The 17855-nt window shown below is 31.7% G+C and overlaps 2 protein-coding genes and 3 long non-coding RNA genes across 5 annotated transcripts; 1 reads left to right on the top strand and 4 right to left on the bottom strand.

The window, feature by feature from the left end:
* The first annotated feature begins 322 nt into the window (after positions 1-322).
* ATPsynF (ATP synthase, subunit F) lies at positions 323-1423 on the top strand. The gene is made up of 3 exons (XM_040708691.2): positions 323-483; positions 867-1082; positions 1143-1423. Exons 1-3 carry the CDS (start codon positions 402-404, stop codon positions 1172-1174), a joined length of 330 nt encoding a protein of 109 aa, XP_040564625.1. The 5' UTR covers positions 323-401; the 3' UTR covers positions 1175-1423.
* Positions 1424-2533: 1110 nt separating this feature from the next.
* On the bottom strand, positions 2534-4288 carry Naxe (NAD(P)HX epimerase). Its single transcript, XM_040708690.2, has 2 exons — positions 2993-4288; positions 2534-2941 (listed from the first exon to the last, which is right to left on the bottom strand). Exons 1-2 carry the CDS (start codon positions 3400-3402, stop codon positions 2572-2574), a joined length of 780 nt encoding a protein of 259 aa, XP_040564624.1. The 5' UTR covers positions 3403-4288; the 3' UTR covers positions 2534-2571.
* Positions 4289-6389: 2101 nt separating this feature from the next.
* Positions 6390-9708, bottom strand: LOC139904949 (uncharacterized). Its single transcript, XR_011779299.1, has 2 exons — positions 9502-9708; positions 6390-9444 (listed from the first exon to the last, which is right to left on the bottom strand). It is a non-coding gene; the product is annotated as an uncharacterized lncRNA (long non-coding RNA).
* Positions 9709-10010: 302 nt separating this feature from the next.
* LOC139904948 (uncharacterized) lies at positions 10011-11219 on the bottom strand. The gene is made up of 3 exons (XR_011779298.1): positions 11099-11219; positions 10201-10993; positions 10011-10144 (listed from the first exon to the last, which is right to left on the bottom strand). It is a non-coding gene; the product is annotated as an uncharacterized lncRNA (long non-coding RNA).
* A 2533-nt stretch (positions 11220-13752) lies between these two features.
* LOC121115460 (uncharacterized) lies at positions 13753-17855 on the bottom strand. The gene is made up of 4 exons (XR_005863521.2): positions 14865-17855; positions 14666-14761; positions 14329-14604; positions 13753-14264 (listed from the first exon to the last, which is right to left on the bottom strand). It is a non-coding gene; the product is annotated as an uncharacterized lncRNA (long non-coding RNA).

Raw genomic sequence — 17855 nt, 5'->3', positions numbered from 1 at the left:
GGCCGACTTCAACAATACTGTCGTCACGTACATGGAAATAATTTATGGAGGTTGAGTGTCTCTCTTACAGATCTTCAACTCCATTACACGCTCGAAGACAAATGTAGAGCTACGCTTTTAATAAAATATGACATTTATACAGTTGACTTGGTTAATGTCTACTATTTAATACATTAAATTATATATAATACCAAGGAAATCTACTTTTTATTTATTAATAGAGCTTTTTGTTTTAGTCCTTTAAGCTAGCCGGAAAAAAAGATTTTTGGCTGAATCAGCTGTTTCTAAATATTATTAAGGAAAGAAAAATCAAAAGCCGTATTCGGCCATATAATTTTCTTCTACCATTTTTTCATTTCTATTTCCCTCAGTTGTACATTGAGTCTCAAAATTGAAGAAGGATGTTCGGACTCGGAGAGCTGCCAGCTGAGTACAATCGTGCTGTTCATGGACCTTATGATCCTGCAATCTATTACGGAAAGAGTTGAGTATATTGTATTGTAACTTGTGATCCATGTCAGACAAAATCCTTGTCTCCGTATTTTACGTAATTAATAGGATTCTTCCCAGTTGAGTCATAAGTGCATCTAATGCTTTTTAAGTAATATGATCAAATATCTACCTTCTTAACCCATTCTGAATGTCTTTCGTTAAAGGGATGAATATCACAGAAGGATACTTAAACCGAATTATAATATTTTGGGAGTCCTTTATCGACTAAAACTCGATTTTGATCTTTAATTTACTTAAATTAAACTAAAACATTTAATATCCGTGATGAATTTAGCCTCAAAATGCACTCAGATCCCATATTCTAATTATCATTATTATCTAACCTTAATATATTTTTTCTATCATTCAAATAGAAGATACCAAATTCAGTGATTTAAAGCTTAAAGAAGTTCCAGGATGGTTGTCTCGTAGAAACAAAAGTCCTGTTGCTTTTGGACGTGCCCTATCTAGAGGCTACTGGCGTTGGGGTCACAAATATTACTTTCCCAGAAATGCTGGCGTTGCTCCACTCCTCCAAGCCGTTATTCTAACTTCTTTTGTATCTTATTTGGTCAACTACTCTAAGATCAGTAAGTTATTTATTCTGTTCTGAAATATTATAATAATTTTACTTGAATGATCCCTTTTAGGTCACCATAAGAATAGGAAATACCACTGGTAAATCATCTTTGACTCTCAATGTAGTAGATTTTTGTTAGAAAATATAAATGGAGGCAAGAAATGGAATTTGCAGTTTGAAATGTATTTTTTTGTGTGTGTTTTCGATCATTACAAGGGAATAATATTCATCATTTACCTAATCAATTCCCCTCAATTCTTCTGAGCAATTCCAAATCTTTGCAGCTATTTATTTAAGATGTATAAAACATATTTTTACTTATAGTTGAATAAAGGCTATTTCCGAGTTTAATGTTCGTTACACTTAGTTTTTTATGTGTTACTTCTGGGACCCAACTCTGCTGTAATGACAATGCAATGTTCCCTTTACGCTTCTAAAACTGATCATTGATGAACAGGTTTAGACTAGTAAATCGGAAGCATTTTCGGTATAAACAAAAACTGAAAATTAACACTGTATCCCTGAAAATTTGAAGAATGTTTTGGAGATAAGCTGTCATGATGTTTCATTATATAAGCTACGAGCAGCTATGGGAGGGAAATAAAAAAAGTCCTACTTGTATCCAGCAAGGACATAGACAGGAATTGGTCCGTTTTCGATCCTCAATTTTACATTTAGTCCATTAGGGACTTAACTCCCTAACAAATCCTCAGCGTTACTCTTAGCAATTCACGCTCTCGTGTTTACAATTAATACTTCGATGTTCTCTCCTCAAGAATGAAATGATAATGTTAAAAGTTTAAGAAAAAAACATTGTCCAGGTTACCAAAACAAAAAACTCGCGCTCTAAAAATGTTTAGGATTTACAACCCTAATGATACAATTGAGGAGCCTGTAACCCATACAGAGAGAATGCCAGAAAAACTATGATAATCAAAGATATTGAGGGTAACTTTGAGATATCACGGAAATCAATTTTTAACTTTAGTGCTCCGTTTCTATCTTGCTGATACGTTAGAATTTTCAAAATATAGTTAATAATGGTCGAGTCTTTTTCATTAACTGTCTGTTCACCTTTATTTAATTTTCTCTTAATTGTAATTTTTACTGACGCTGAGTATAAAAGTTGCATTTTAACTCACAATTATTAGGTTAATCTGATTATTTTTGGGTATATATTATGTAAGTTAACAAATAACGCCCCTCCCCTAACGGCGTCCATATGTAAGATAGTGTCATTTCAATTATATGATATAATCTGGGAGACATGGTCGCTAGGTTTTTAATTTACTAAATAAATGTGATATGTATAAATCATAGAATGGAACTTAAAATGAGTTTGTTTAGTTGATAATTTGCTGTGTCAATGCCAAAATTTGGAGAAACATATCTACCTTCAATCCATGACAATGAAGGTAAAAAACCTTTATTCATTAGCTTTAAAAGTAAAGAATCGGAAACGAATGTGAAGAAATTATATTTTAAGAGATAATGTACTGTTAGGGAAGTCTTACAACCGTGTCAGTTCCTCGATATTCAGGCAAATCCAAATCATACTTTTTTTTGATAGAGTCTGGAAGAAACCTTCCACCCAGGAAGTGATGTGAACCCTTAAAAAATAACGAACATTTTTTAGGGGCAGACAATGATATTAAAACACTAGGACAGAGGGAATCAGACCCTAAAGGTCCTTTTTCTACATCCCATCCTGAAGGAATATCCACAGAAATGATTGGTTTTTTAGATTCTTGCATATCCCTCATAATGTCCTGAAATGATTCTCTAACTGGGGGCTTAAAACTAAAACCAAATAAGGCATCAAGGATGACATCAACATTTAAGTCATTTAGAATTCGTCCAAGTACCCATCTGTAAAGAAAGGATTGTGATTATTATTTATCGCTATCACTGATGACATACTTTTCATCACTTAAGACTTGAATGCCATTAAATCCTTCACATTGAGTAATTAAATGCTCAAAAAGTTCATTTTCCTTTTTACGTTTAGGAATAAAGACAATTACAGAGTGGCCAAGAAGAGCTAAATGACGTGCAGCAACTAGACCATCTCCTCCATTGTTACCAGGACCGGAGACAATGAATACCTTTTCTTTTGGGTAAACCGAATGTAAAGCATGGGCAACACTCAAGCCCGCAAGTTCCATGAGTTGTGAAACATTGAATGAGTAAGATGGGCTAAAGAGGTCCAAATCTAGCTGACGAGCCTCTTCCTGATTCAATAATTTCATTTTTGAGGAGCAATAATATCTAGAGATAGAAAAATGCTTTAGTCGAATCTGTCGCAGTCCAATTTTACTTTTGAACAGCATTGTCAGCTGTTTTTATAAGCTATAAATAATTATCAGTCTATAAGTAAAAATAACCACATCCAATTAGTTTGACTAATATATCGAGTGAACAAAGGGACAATCACTTAACTTCATTTAGGGGAATGTGTATTTTTTATGGTTAAAAATCAAATAGCAAACTTTAATTGACTTTGTACAATATTACTCCATTTTTATTTCATCAGTATCAGAGAATCTATGTGAAGTCACATGCTACAATTAATACTTCTTCCACCAAGAAAACATTTTTGAACTGAATAAAAATGTTTTCGATTAAAAAAACTTGCGTAGGCTATATTTTTTTGCCTGGAATTGCTACAAACATTACGTTTAACATTTTTCCTCACGACGATTACAAAAAGTAAAGTTTAGATCGAACATTTTATCCGTTAAAGTTAGGAATCATATTTTTGGCAAAGGATGTACAATATATATAACCAATGAATACTTGTTTAGATATTATTCATAAATGATATCAGATATATAACGTAAATCTCAATAGAGAATTAAGAAGGAGAGAAAAGATCAAAGGGTTAGATAGTATTGTGTCAGTGCCATTTTCATTTCATCACTGAAAATTATTATTAATTTTGCTCTATATAATAATAGTATAATTAGTAGTGTACAGGGGGTCCACAATAAATTGGAACTATCTTAAAATTCAACCTGCTTGATAAAAATGGAATTTGGAGTATATTTGTTAATATGAAAAAGTTAGACATGATATTAAACAATAAAATTATTCAACATGTCCTCCCTCAGCAGCCACCATCTTCTTTTTCCTGACCCTAAAGGATTTGCATGCCCTGATGACTTCCGCGGAATCGACAGCATTCCACTCCCTCGTAATGGAGCCCTTTAGGGCCGCGATGCTCTTGTGGCTGACATTGCACACCTCTATCTCCAACTTCCCCTACCAGTAGTAATCACACGGATTTAGGTCGGTTGAGTTGGAGGGCCAGGTGTTACGATCCCAGAAAGTGATGTCGTGGGAGTTGAAGAGGTTAGTGGTCCTCATGGCGATGTGCTATATTTTGCTATTTTCCTTTAAATACACTTATAAATTTTTTTATGTAATAATCCTTACATGTTTGAATAGAAAATTAAATTTGAAGAAGTAAATACTGTAAAGTATTTTAGTTAGAAGATTCCCCCCCATCATTTTGTTAAGCAGTAATTGAATTACTATTATTTTACATATAAAAACAATAAACCATTTTTGAAACACTTAATAAAATCTTTTTAAATTATAGTTTGTGTAATAATACTTAATAAATAATTTCATGGCAAATCATAGGCAAAATGTAGTTGCTCCTATAAAAAATCATACAATTTCCGGTAAATATATGCAATAAATAATTACAATGTTAATATTTAGTTTTTTAAATGTATTTTTGGTTTATTATATATTCAAAAAATATATAAAATACTGTGATGTGTACATTTCATAATTTAAAATAAAATATTAAAAATATTTATAATTATGAATATCTTAGAATCAGCCCTTCAAAAACACTTAGTAAATATGCTATAAAGCAAAATTAATTAATAATATTCTGTGAAAAATGAAAATGGCACGCACACAATACTATCTACTATAAATATGTATAATATTAATATTATTAGTCATGTAATCATCATTCGACCTTTCGATCCTCTCTTTCTTTTTTAATTCTCTATTAAAGATTTACATTATATATATTCTACTTCCATCGCCAAAAAGATGACATCTAACTTTAACGGACAAAATGTTCTATCTAAATTATTTTTTTTTATATTTTTTTTTTTGTAATTGACTTGTAAGAAGACTTTCAATATTTTTATCACTGCCAGATTGAAACGCAAGTTTTTTTAATCAAAAACATTTTTATTTTAGTTCAAAAATGTTGTCTTGGTGGAAGATTATTTTTAGCACGTGACTAGACATAGATTTTCTGTTGCCGTTCAAATAAAAATGCAGTTATATTGTACAAAGGTCTTGACCAAGAAATGCTATTTAGTTTTGACATTTGATTTTTAATCATAAAAAATACACATCCCGAGGAACCATCATTAATTAATGGAGGATGTTGTAATAATGTCATTTATAAAAATATCCCAATTATAAATTGTGAAGTTAAGATAATTTTCAGCATGTTTACCCATCCATAACAAATTACGAAATGAAACTCTGAATTTTGTACTATCTAACTATCTATCTTTTGTCTATCTTTTCATTTTTTTTAAATCTAATTATAAAATATGATCCTATTTTAGCTAAAAATATTAAGAATTATGATACACAACTCATTAAATGGCAAAAACAAGTGCTTAAATGGTCAGCAGCTTTTGGATGGTTTGCAACTAGTTTGTCTGACATTAGTTTCTTCGTATAAAGACTTGGGTATGATGATTAGGTTTTCCAATATTACATAGACAATAAATATTATTTTTTATCAATTAAGGATTAGCTATGGTTGATAAGCTTCAAGAAAAGGTGTTCAGAAAACGCATAAAAGGCAAAAACAACTGCTTAAATTGTCACAACCGGGGGTAGTTACAATGGGTGTAGCATTATAATTAGCAATTGTGCGTATCCTTCATGATAATAGTATGATGTTATACAAGCATAAATAACTTTTTTGACGCCCTTAATAAGGAGTAATATCGCCGGGCATTACTACATAATTAGCTTTTGCACTAAATCTTTACGATGGATTTAATTCTAACATTTTTTTTTATTAGTATATTTATTGTCTAATGTTATGATTTTGACATTTACTTTCTTATTAATAATTATTTAGATCTCATCGGTAGAGATATATCTATCCTGTGGACAATTGTACATAACAACTTCGACATTAGGAAAAAAGGGTGATGATCTTTTTGATTAAACTCCACGTCTGGCTTGTGTTTAGCAACTTAAAGTTATGACATATTTAACTGAATTCATGTCCGAACAAGAAAATATTATTTGGATTAATCTATTATTTCAATATTCTGTATTTATAGTTTAGTTTTATTATTAGTTATATGATTACAATTGTTTAGTTTTGTCGTTTCATTAGTTATTATTCTGAGAATATGGTTCATAATAAATTACAAATTCATGGAGTGTGACGTTTTCAAATCTACTGTAATGGATAAAAAAAACGTCAAAGTCAATTATACGTAGTATGTCTTCATTAAACATTTTTCTAATAAATACTTTCGTTATACCCTCAAAAATCATAATAGAGCAGGCAGCTGATAATCACATCAGTATTTTAAACAATGATACCAGAAGTATTTCTTCCTCCCCCTTTTCCTTGCGCGGGTTATTCTCTACAGAATTATCAACTTTGGGTATAGCATAAATTTAAATTTATGCTATAAATTTAATGTTGATAATTCTGTGACGTCATATAGATAAAATATATAAATTTTATAAACATAAACAATCATCTTTACTTATATAATTTCTCGTGGCAAATTTCTCTCTTTGATTATAATATTAAATAAAGGAACATAATAAATAGTAAAGTATACTCTGTGATAATGAGTACCTCAAACTTATCAAAAAATATCCTGGAGACTGAAGATATAATTCATGATTCTAAATCTGATCCATTTACGGAAAGACTTAAATACTCTACAGAATCTTATGCCATCCTTAATTGTCCAAATCCAATTTATACTTCTTACCATTTATTCCCATCCAATCATCACCTTAGACAGACTTGGATTGATTTGTGCGAATTGAAAAAGTCGTTTAAACCAACCAAGAATTTGTGGCTAGCATTTTATTGATGATAATTTTACTTATTCAAGTTTAAGAGAGAAATTGACTTCACAAAAATCATTGAAAAGGAGGCTAAAACCTGATGCTGTACCATCAATTAATTTTCTTAAAAAATCTATTGAAAGTGATCCATTAGAATTTGTTCAAGACTCCATATTCCAATAACAAATTGCCCACTGTGGAAGAATCAATTAACATCAAAGAGATGGAATCTTATCCAAACCTAGAATTCATAGAAGAACTGGAGACAATCATAGAGTTAATCGATGAACCAATGGAGAAAAAAAATATTGAATCTACAATTGAGAAATCTATTTGTTTATCAAGGACTACTTCTCAAAAAAATAATTGTGAAAATTATGAATACCGGATGGAAATTCCAAGATACAAAGTAAAACTTCAAAATCTTCAAAGAATTTTGATGCGAGAGAAGAGAGGAAAAAAAATTTAATAAAAACAAATTGGTAAAAGATTTCCTTTTGAAGAAAGGCCAAAGTAGATCTCAAGTTAATTTCTTGATGGGGAAGACAAATCGCCCAGGAAATTTTTGTCAACTGTTCCCAATGCTCCTGTTAAATGTAGAAGCACACTCGAAGAAACTCAAGATATGCCTCCCTTGAATCAATTAGAACCTACATCTATCTCAAAAGAAGATGAATTTGAACATCATAACTCGAAGGATTGCATATCTTTGTCAATGGCTCTAACTTTTGAAAGGGAATCCTAGATTGAATCTTCTCCTTCAACTCAACCAGACGAGTCCTTAATAGAGCTTGAAGAAATAGGTGTTGAAGTATTGGATTCAGACTTGGAACAAAATTTCATGGCAAGTCAGGGTTTTATTTATGTTAGTGAATGGATTGCTCATAAATTTCAAGATAAGTATCCGGAGTTAGTGGAAAAGTAGCTAATTTAGAAATGTCTGAAATATCTCCTTGGCTGCAAGTTGTTTCCAAAGGCGGGTTAAGGCAACCTTCTGACCTATTAATAGATTCTTTTAAAAATGGTGAAAAATTATTTCAATTATTTCACAGAGATGGCATAAGAAGGGGAAAAAGTATAATTAAAAGACTAAATGATATTTTAAAATCTTCGAATGCAAAACAAAATACCTACAAGCTTCCAGCCGAAGTCTCACTTAAATATGCAAGGATAAGAACTTTCATTCGAATAAAAAAAATTAAATAAAAATATAACGAAGAAAAGTCCAAAAACCTATGTAATAAAACTAATTATGTAATTATCCCCGTATTTATTAAGATCGTTGTTGAATCCAGTGCTATTGTTATTTGTAAAGTGGTTTTTAGGAGGGATGGACTCTGGATAAAGAAGTGCCCCAGGAGCTATTTAAGATTCATGGACAGACCTACCAATTTCATATGTGATATATTAATAAACAGAGAAGTCCACATCCTTCCAGAGTTATTCAAAGCGGATATTGGATATCGTTGAAAGCATTTTTAAACTCTTGATGATAGTTATTACTTATTAGCAGCCTTAAGGCTTTATATAGTGAACGTGAGATGAACCAAAGCTATATCCAAATTTTACGAGTCACCATAACAATAGGAAATACCACTGGTAAATCATCTTTGACTCTCAATGTAGTAAATTTTTGTTAGAAAATATAAATGGAGACAAGAAATGGAATTTGCAGTTTGAAATGTATTTTTTTGTGTGTGTTTTCGATCATTACAAGGGAATAATATTCATTATTTACCTAATCAATTCCCCTCAATTCTTCTGAACAGTTCCGAATCTTTGCAGTTATTTATTTTAGATTTATATAACATATTTTTACTTATAGTTGAATAAAGGCTATTTCCGAGTTTAATGTTCGTTAAACTTAGTTTTTTATGTGTTACTTCTGGTACCCAACCCTGCTGTAATGGCAATGCAATGTTCCCTTTACGCTTCTAAAACTGATCATTGATGAACGGATTTAGAGTTGTAAATCGGAAGCATTTTCGGTATAGACAAAAACTGAAAATTAACACGGCAGTCCTGACGATTTGAAGAATGTTCTGGAGGAGAGAAGCTAAGCTGTCATGATGTTTCATTATATAAGCTACAAGCAGCTATGGGAGGGAAATAAAAAAAAAAGTCCTACTTCGTATCCAGCTAGAACATAGACAGGAATTGGTCCATTTAGAGCATACCCAATTCTTAACCCAAAGAAACTGATGCTAGACAAACTATTTGCACTCCATTTGAAGCTAAGAATCCCTTTGAGACCATTCATGCTGTTGCTCTTGACCATATTACTGTATTTAGAAATATATGTAATTTATTCTTAAAAAAGTTATTTGATAAATACTTACTCTTACGAATCTAATATTTCAATATTCCATTTTATAATTAGATTGTTCCTGACACTTTTTACTGATATAAAGGATCTTATTTTTGTATGAATAGCTTTCAATATGCTGAAAATCATCTTTAATTCACAACTTACAATAAGTGTGTTTCTGTAAATTTTCTCCTCAGAATTTGGGGGACGTTTACTACAATCAACCATCACCACTTTCTCTTTCTAATGGTTCTTTCTTTTTTATCTCTCTCTCTTTCTATACCAAGAACTTTTTTTTCCCTAGACTCAACTAGATTTTAAATATGCTGTAACATAGAAAAGTATAGATATAGGCAATTAATGAATTAGATACCACAAATTTTTATTTTTATAATTTTAATGATTATGAATCCATGAAGTAGCTAAGAATGAATCATACTAATTTATATGTTTTCAATATAAATCCAAGAGGTTTTTAACGACCACTTCCAGCCACCCTGATATAAATAAAATAACAATTTTTGATATATGTATTTAAGTTTTATTTATATCATAATATTTTAATTAAATAAGTAAATTAAGATAGACGTTTAAAATATATATCCAAAATAACAACCATAATTTTTCTATAATATCCTTAAGTCCACTTACGATAATCGTCCAATATACTTCACCTATTGAGATAAAAAATATATAATCTTTGTAAAGCAATAACATGATTTATTCTTACTTTTTAATAATCCAGTATTCAACTCCTTATTCAGAGAAGCAATAGTTACTAACCTGTGTTTTCTCTTGAATCACTTTACTCGTACAGACACTTACAGTGGATATAGCTCAATAATAGGATCCAAAATGTGATCAAAAACTTTATCCTTTGATAATTTCTTTCGGCACATATACTCTGATAGATATGTGGGAAATAGATATCTTGTAGTGTTGAATACGCGTAGCTTAGTGTCTTTAGTCGAACTCATTAGTCGAAGTATGAGATCCAGTCAAGGGGTACACATAATTTCTCTTATGCATCACAGTAAAGTGTTGCATGCCTAAGGAATGTAACCGCTAATAGGACGCCCAATCGTCGGACATGACAGTAGTTCCGTGTTCGACGTACTTTGCGATGATCCAGATTATCATGGTGATGTATTTATGTATTGTATGATGCAAGGTTAACAGAAATAAAAGGTTATATCATAACGCATGTACGACTGATGTTGGACTTCCACCACGCTTTTAATATTGACGTCATAGTAGATGCGAGGTTGCGTGTTTTGTCAAAATCTGTCTATCGTGCCCACCAGTCGGTGCGATACATTAAATTAAAAATTCTAGCTATAGTGGCGTTGTAGGCCATGAGTAGTTGTGTGCGGTGTCAAAATCTCCCTGTCTTGCTCAGCAGTCGGTACAATACATCAGATTGAAAATTCTAACCAGCCCCATTACATCATAGTCTAACCTTGTCGTTCAATTAACCTTGGTATGATGCATTTTAATATATTAGGTTGGTGTTGGATTAATATCTAGTTGAGTCAAGGGGAAAAAAGTTAAAAAGTATGGAAAGAGAGAAAAAAAAGGTAGAATAATTAGAAAGAGAAAGTGGTGATGGTGGATTGTAGTAAACGTACCCATATTTTTTTCGGCATTTCACTAATTTTATAGTACAAACTCAAAGGTACTCGGCGAACAATAGATTCTTTGAGGAGATATTAGCACAACATTAATTCGAGAAAAAATGAATAAATAAGAAAAAAGGAAAATTCTACCAACTTTTTTCTTTTTCTAATCTCGAAACAGTAATTTATTTGATTTATAGATTTTCCTTTTTTTTCTCTTTCTTCTCTTATTATTTATTAATATTTCTTGTACAACATCTCCCTCTAATAAAGACTTTATTTTTCCTTTTACCTTAGTAATATTGAGTATAATTAATTTTATTAGTCAAATGCTTAAAAGAGTTACCTTTCCATATGGATTGCATCCATTTTCCCGGAATTTCATATTTTTCCATTTGGATATCCTAGCAATACGCTTTTTGATACTCTCTTCATGTTCTGTTCGATCCTTTCTCTGTGTGCCTCACTCAATGTATCTCATCTTCTTTAATGGAAAGATAGTTCATTGTGTAAATGCCCCTTTTAAGGTCTGTGATAGTGACTTCTGACATCGTGAATAATGTTCAAAAATACATTAATTCCTCCAAATCTTCTACGGAATAATCGAATACTGCTATAAATATCTGGGAAGGTATTTTAGGATAACTCCTTAAATACGGCGAAATAGGATCATAAATTTAAAAATGAAATACTTAATTAGGTTAATTATGTTTTATTTTTAATAAAAAATAACTAATAAATAATAAAAATAATTATATTATTTCAATATTGAAAATCAAATTGAAATATCCCAAAGTAATATCAAAGGCATATTCGTAAGTGAATATTTCAAAATAATGATATAATTCATATATCACTTTTCAAGAGATGTAATAAATTTTAGATTACGAGTAGAAGAGATGAATAACGTAGAAATTCCAACTTTGTACCCACCATAATTGAAATTTGTGAATAAATATATCAATAAAAAGCACTCCAACTCCAAGACAATTGAATTACATATTTTTCAGGAGACTGAAAAAGGATGATTTGCCTTGAGTTTGGCCAAACCTTCCGCTCTATCTCTCTTCTCCTCCCCCTTTTCCTATATCAACTCAAGCATCCACTATTGGCCAACGACTCCAGCTCGAAAACGAGCGTCAGGAAGCCTTGGAGCTCAAAATGATTGGGGGAAAAGAGGCACTAACCCTTAACGTGCTTTATGATAAGCTGTTACTTGAAATATTACAGTTGGGATTCATACTAATTAAATTCCCCAAATTAGCCCTTGTTAAGCTGGAAGCAACCGAAGGCAGGGGCCTCGATATTAAGGCTACCCTCAAAATCCAAGAAGACCTTACCTTTCGAATTTTTCATGGGCATCATTCGCTAAGCAATAGTTCAGTCTCCCACTGTCTTAATAGACATGCTAATACCATATAATCAGTAAGTGAATTAATCAACATTGTTGCATATTTAGGATCACAAGAGTTCTTAAATAATAAAGATGCTTATGAAATCATCATGGGATTATTTAACAAACTACTTGCATCCCTAGACTTGGAGCCAATTCATTCTTCAAAACTGTCTTTCATCATATAACAGATGGCATTACTCTTCAAGAAACCCAACGGAAGGAGATTTTTACCTTGTCACCTCTCTGTTTGTCCTCTGTGGCAAAATGTTAGTACGGCCCTTTATGATCGAATTTTCAAGTCGAATTGCCTTACGGTTCTATATCCCAAGTATATTAGAACTCTGTCTACTGCAATCATCGTAAAAACTAGACTACCGTCATCAATAGAAAAATATCTTGGAACAAGATCAAACACCTTAACAGCAGAGAGCGTAATGTCAATCTTATAATCGATGGGTCTACTCCGCAGAAAGAGTCGAGTTTGTTAGAGGTAAGTTCTTGGGATGCAAGAACAACCAAACAACTAAAATGGTCCTTACATTTATGATCAAATCTGTTGAAGGAAGCTACATGCACTTATTTCGGTTGCCAAATTAAACGCTGAATTTCTCTACAGCAAATATACACTAATTATGAAAACCCTCTATCAAATTGGATTTATCTTTGTCGCCGTATTAGTTGATAACCAACCAGTCTACAGGGAGTTGTTCGCTCATTTTCTTTGTGGTGGTGAGCTCCAGTCTTCAGTTACTCGCCCACACAACGTCAATAGAAAAGTTCATCTCATCTTCGAACCTATACACAATTTAAGAAATATTTATAACTGGTTCCAAAGGCAAGAATACTTCAGCTTTCTGCTGAACCGTCTAGGAGTTAAATAATTATATTACCCTAATTTTGCTCATATAAAAGAAATACAACCATAAATAATCAAGAAAGACCTCAGAAACTACAATCGAAGCAATAATTGATACTGTGTGTGATCAAGGTCACAAATGGGTAAGCATTCTTGATAAGATTTCACAAATCCTCTTCTACGTGATGGGCTAAAATTTAGTTTCTCAATTCAATGACAACATCCGACAGGAAGACAGAAAAAGATAATGTGAAAAGAAGCTTTATAGAAATTTTGGCAAACGTCAATCTGATAATGTTCAAGTTATGAACATTAATTTTTCTGGTATGTGCATCTATTTTTAAATTAATTCATGTAATTATATTGGAGATATTTGGAGCTTTTTTAGTCATATTATGAATAAATATTTGTAGATTTTAACTCATACAATCTGTATTGAAAAGCATAATTAATATATTTTTATATAAAAAAATAACATATTCGTGAACTTCTAACCCAGCCCTTGGAGCGCGCATTTTCTAGACTGTTGTCAGCTAAATTTTTTTCATGATATACATCCCTGAACATTTGGATTAATTCAGGTGTGCCATATGTATCGCTCCCGCTAGTGCTCGAGACGTCCATGATAAGGTGGTCATACATTTCAGTGTAATTCTTTTCAGCAGTGCTCTTTTGGGCTCACTTTTTACAGCACAGCTTCTTTTCCGCATAGCTCTTTTCAGCAACACCAAAATTTTCCTTATAATGTAGACTTTCATCTATAAATGAATATATTAATACAATATTAATAACCTAAACTATACTTAAATCTATTTCATGCTTCTTGATTTCCAAAATCTAGTCAAAATATTCCATATTTTGTTCAAATTGTAACTAGAAAATGTGAGTATAATCCGGTTGAATTTACCAAAATTGCAGTTGTATTCCTATCATAGAAAAAAAAACGAATTTAGATGGATCTTTTCTACGAAGCATTCGGTTATACTGGACCTCCATTCGTTTCCATTCCTAAGAATTGGTATTATTCTTTTTGGATATCCTAGTTATATGCCTTCGGATCCTTTCTTCGACTTCATATTCTGTTCAAAGAGTTTATTCGTCTCTTTTAATGGAGGGATCGTTCATTGTGCAGATGTCCCTTCACATCAAGATCTTTTATAGTGACTTCTGACCTTATGAATAATCGCTTCTATGCTCAAGAATAGATCAATTCCTCCATATCTTGTAAAGAATCATCGTATACTTCTATAAGAACTAAGGAGTTTCCTAAAATGAAAAAATAATCAACTGAAAGACCTAGTGATGAATATACACAGATTCATCATACTCAATCCACAGCTCCTTCAATGAAATTATCCTTAAGTCTACTCTGATTCGTATCCTACTCTAAGAAAATATTCTTTGATAAGAGTCCTTCAGTGTCCTGAAATGCAGAAATCATTTATATCTATCACATTGATATAATTCCATTTATAAGATTAAGTTTGTGATATGCGGTCTATATAACCTGAACCCTTCAAGCTCACCTTTAACTTCTGTATGTCTTTTGATTCTATTTTGTCATTCGAAAAATAGTGAAAGATAATATATATCTCTTTTCACGAACGTTTTGTATTCAATGTAAATTCTATTCTGTTATATTATTACATATAAATTGTTATTGGGAACTTTTAGGTGATTATTTGTTTAAAAAAAATATAAGTGACCTCTTAACTTATGTATACTTCAATTGGAATATCTGAATTTTGTACAATTCGCAAACTTATTGAGTCGGAAATCCTTTTCTAAACAACTTCTCACCAAAGGTGGGAATTTATAGCAAGAATCCATATAATGATGTCTTAAGCTCGACTAATATGGAATATACATAAATGAAGAGAGTTTGATATTTTATTGTTAGCAAAATTTTTGTAGAGTAAAAAAACTATTTTTCATTTAATCTATCTTAAACTCTAGGACTGTTTCTTTAAATGAAAATCAAATGGTGGTGCATCAAAATAAATTATAAAGGTGGAGTAAAGTCCACGAGTGGCAACGTGCCCATTTTGATTTAATTGAGCCATTGTCATATCCCATAAAACATAGAAATTAAGAAGTTGTACACTTATTATTATTCATGATGTCCAAAACATAATTTAGATATTTTTAATTAAAAAATAAGACTATTTGCATGATATAATCAATTTCTGTTTTTATTATAATAAATCCCATTCTTAATCTATCCAATTCCATTGCATATGTAAAATCAGAGTCATTTCGTAGGCAATTCTTGAATAGTTAATTTTTATACAAAAAAGATCAATAAATATTAATTGTCTGATTTAGGCTGAATTTACAATAAAAGACCACGGCTTTGTTGCAATTTTTCTGAGAACAAGCTTAACCTATGTGATCGAATATATTTTTGACGATTATGCGTATAATCACTTTAAACTCATAAAAAAATTCAAAAAGTTCCTAAGTATCTATTTTCGAACACATTGTATCAAGCATTTAATCCTAGAAGAGTCAGAATTAGAAGAAAAAAAATCTTCTTGTGTTCAAGTATGATACTGAAGTGTATTACGGAGATGTAAAAACTGAATGATAAAGTTGATCGCAGAAAGTTAAAATAATTTAGTGAAGGAGGAGATACTTTAAGACTAGAGTTAATTAATGATGGTCGGGATCTCATCTTTGATCCGTTGGAGGTGGAATACAATAAGTATACTGAATAATATAGCAGTTCATTCTAACATACCATATATAAATTAAATTTATATAAGAGTAGAAGACGACAGTGATCTTCTTAGTCCATGGATTTGACCATCTAGCAGTATCCGATTCTCTCATCTCTTCAATACCTCACTAGGCGATTTACCACATTCAAGCGTGGAAGGTCGATATAGAAACAATAAATATGTAATATTATTCAATTGGGGAGTTAGAATTCTTGGTTATGAGGCAATATTCGCTAGGCCATTCAACTGAGGGTGATACAGAAGAAAATACAGCACTCCCCCTCCCACTATTTTCATGTTATGTAGGATTTGATCTTTGAAATCCTCAGCTTGCATCCATAGCCCTGCCAAACAGCGATCAAAATACTCTTTTACACCAGTTTTTAATCTCTAGAACATGATCTCCCCCTCAAACCAATAACATTCCAACATGTCACCTCGTTCTCTATTTCTCCTCTTAAGCCATTAGGGGACAGTAAACTTTAGCACATAGGAAGAGCAAGAGCTTCTTCCTCTGTTCCAAAATGTTGGGTTGGACCTGTGATAAGTAGTTCCTAACCTTTTCATTGAGACCCCAAAGAGAGAATCCCCCAGTGACTATTGCATTGTTTGAGGAGTGAGACTCCTCCAGCGTAATATGAGAGTCTATTTCAAGGCTTCAAGCAAGCATACCGCTTGCACGAAGTAAACAAAACGGGTTCTATGTCCTATCAAAAATAAAAATTAAGAAGTGCTTACCGCTTAGCATCAACATCTTGATATTCATTGTTGTTATTCGACAATTTAGTGATGATACGATCCTTTACCTTTGACACCAAATAGAAGCAAGCTGAAATGATCCAAGCTAAAAAGGGGCTCGCTCAAAAGATGTACTCCAAAAAGCGCGCCCAATTGAGTGGACACGCCATGATTAAGGTTGATAATTTTGGTAAGAATACAAAAGTGTGCGATGAAAAATAAATAAATACGCATGGCATCATTGATTAAATAATATACATCTTCTTCTATCAAGAACGTTATCCTCCCCGCCTTAATTATTCAATATTAATATAATATTAGATGCTGATAGTCGATAGAGAACTGAATAAAATGCCTAAAATAACGTCGCCTTCTGTCTGGATTTCTGATAATGGAGGCCCAGGAATTTGGAAAATACTTACCGGATGAGAAACAGGTGACTTGTCGGATTTATCGATATAAATGTGCCTTTAGTCCTCTGTCTATAATTACACGCCACTCATTATCCTCATCTCATAACAAGAGTATGGATATTCATCTATAAAATCAAGTTAACGATGAATACATCAAGTCAGACTCTAACTTTGATCTCACAAAGATTTGCATGTAATATAACCTTATCCATTGGTAATCACACTACGTTCAACAAATTTATGGAGAAATACATGGGTAAATTCTTCCCTTCCCGAGGAACCATCATTAATTAATGGAAGATATTGGTAATGATGTTATAGAAATACCCCGATTGTAAATTGTGAAGTTAAGATAATTTTCAGCATGTTTAGTGTCATCCACACCAAATACGAAATGGAACTCTGAATTTTGTACCATCTAACAGTAAGTATTCATTTTTTTAAAAAATATAATCATAAAATATGATTCTATTTTAGCTAAAATTATCAAGAATTATGATACACAACTTATTAAATGGCAAAAACAAGTCCTTAAATGGTCAAAACAACGGGGGTAGTAGCTTTGGATGGTTCGCAACTTAATATAAATCATATAATTATGAGAAAGGATTTGGCCAAAAAACTAAAAAAACTTCGAAATAGTAAA

This window comes from Lepeophtheirus salmonis, chromosome 3 (genome assembly GCF_016086655.4).
Source record: "Lepeophtheirus salmonis chromosome 3, UVic_Lsal_1.4, whole genome shotgun sequence".
Lineage (NCBI taxonomy): Eukaryota > Metazoa > Arthropoda > Copepoda > Siphonostomatoida > Caligidae > Lepeophtheirus > Lepeophtheirus salmonis.
The sequence above is the reverse complement of the archived record's forward strand: the minus strand, read 5'-3'. Positions and strand labels throughout refer to the sequence as shown.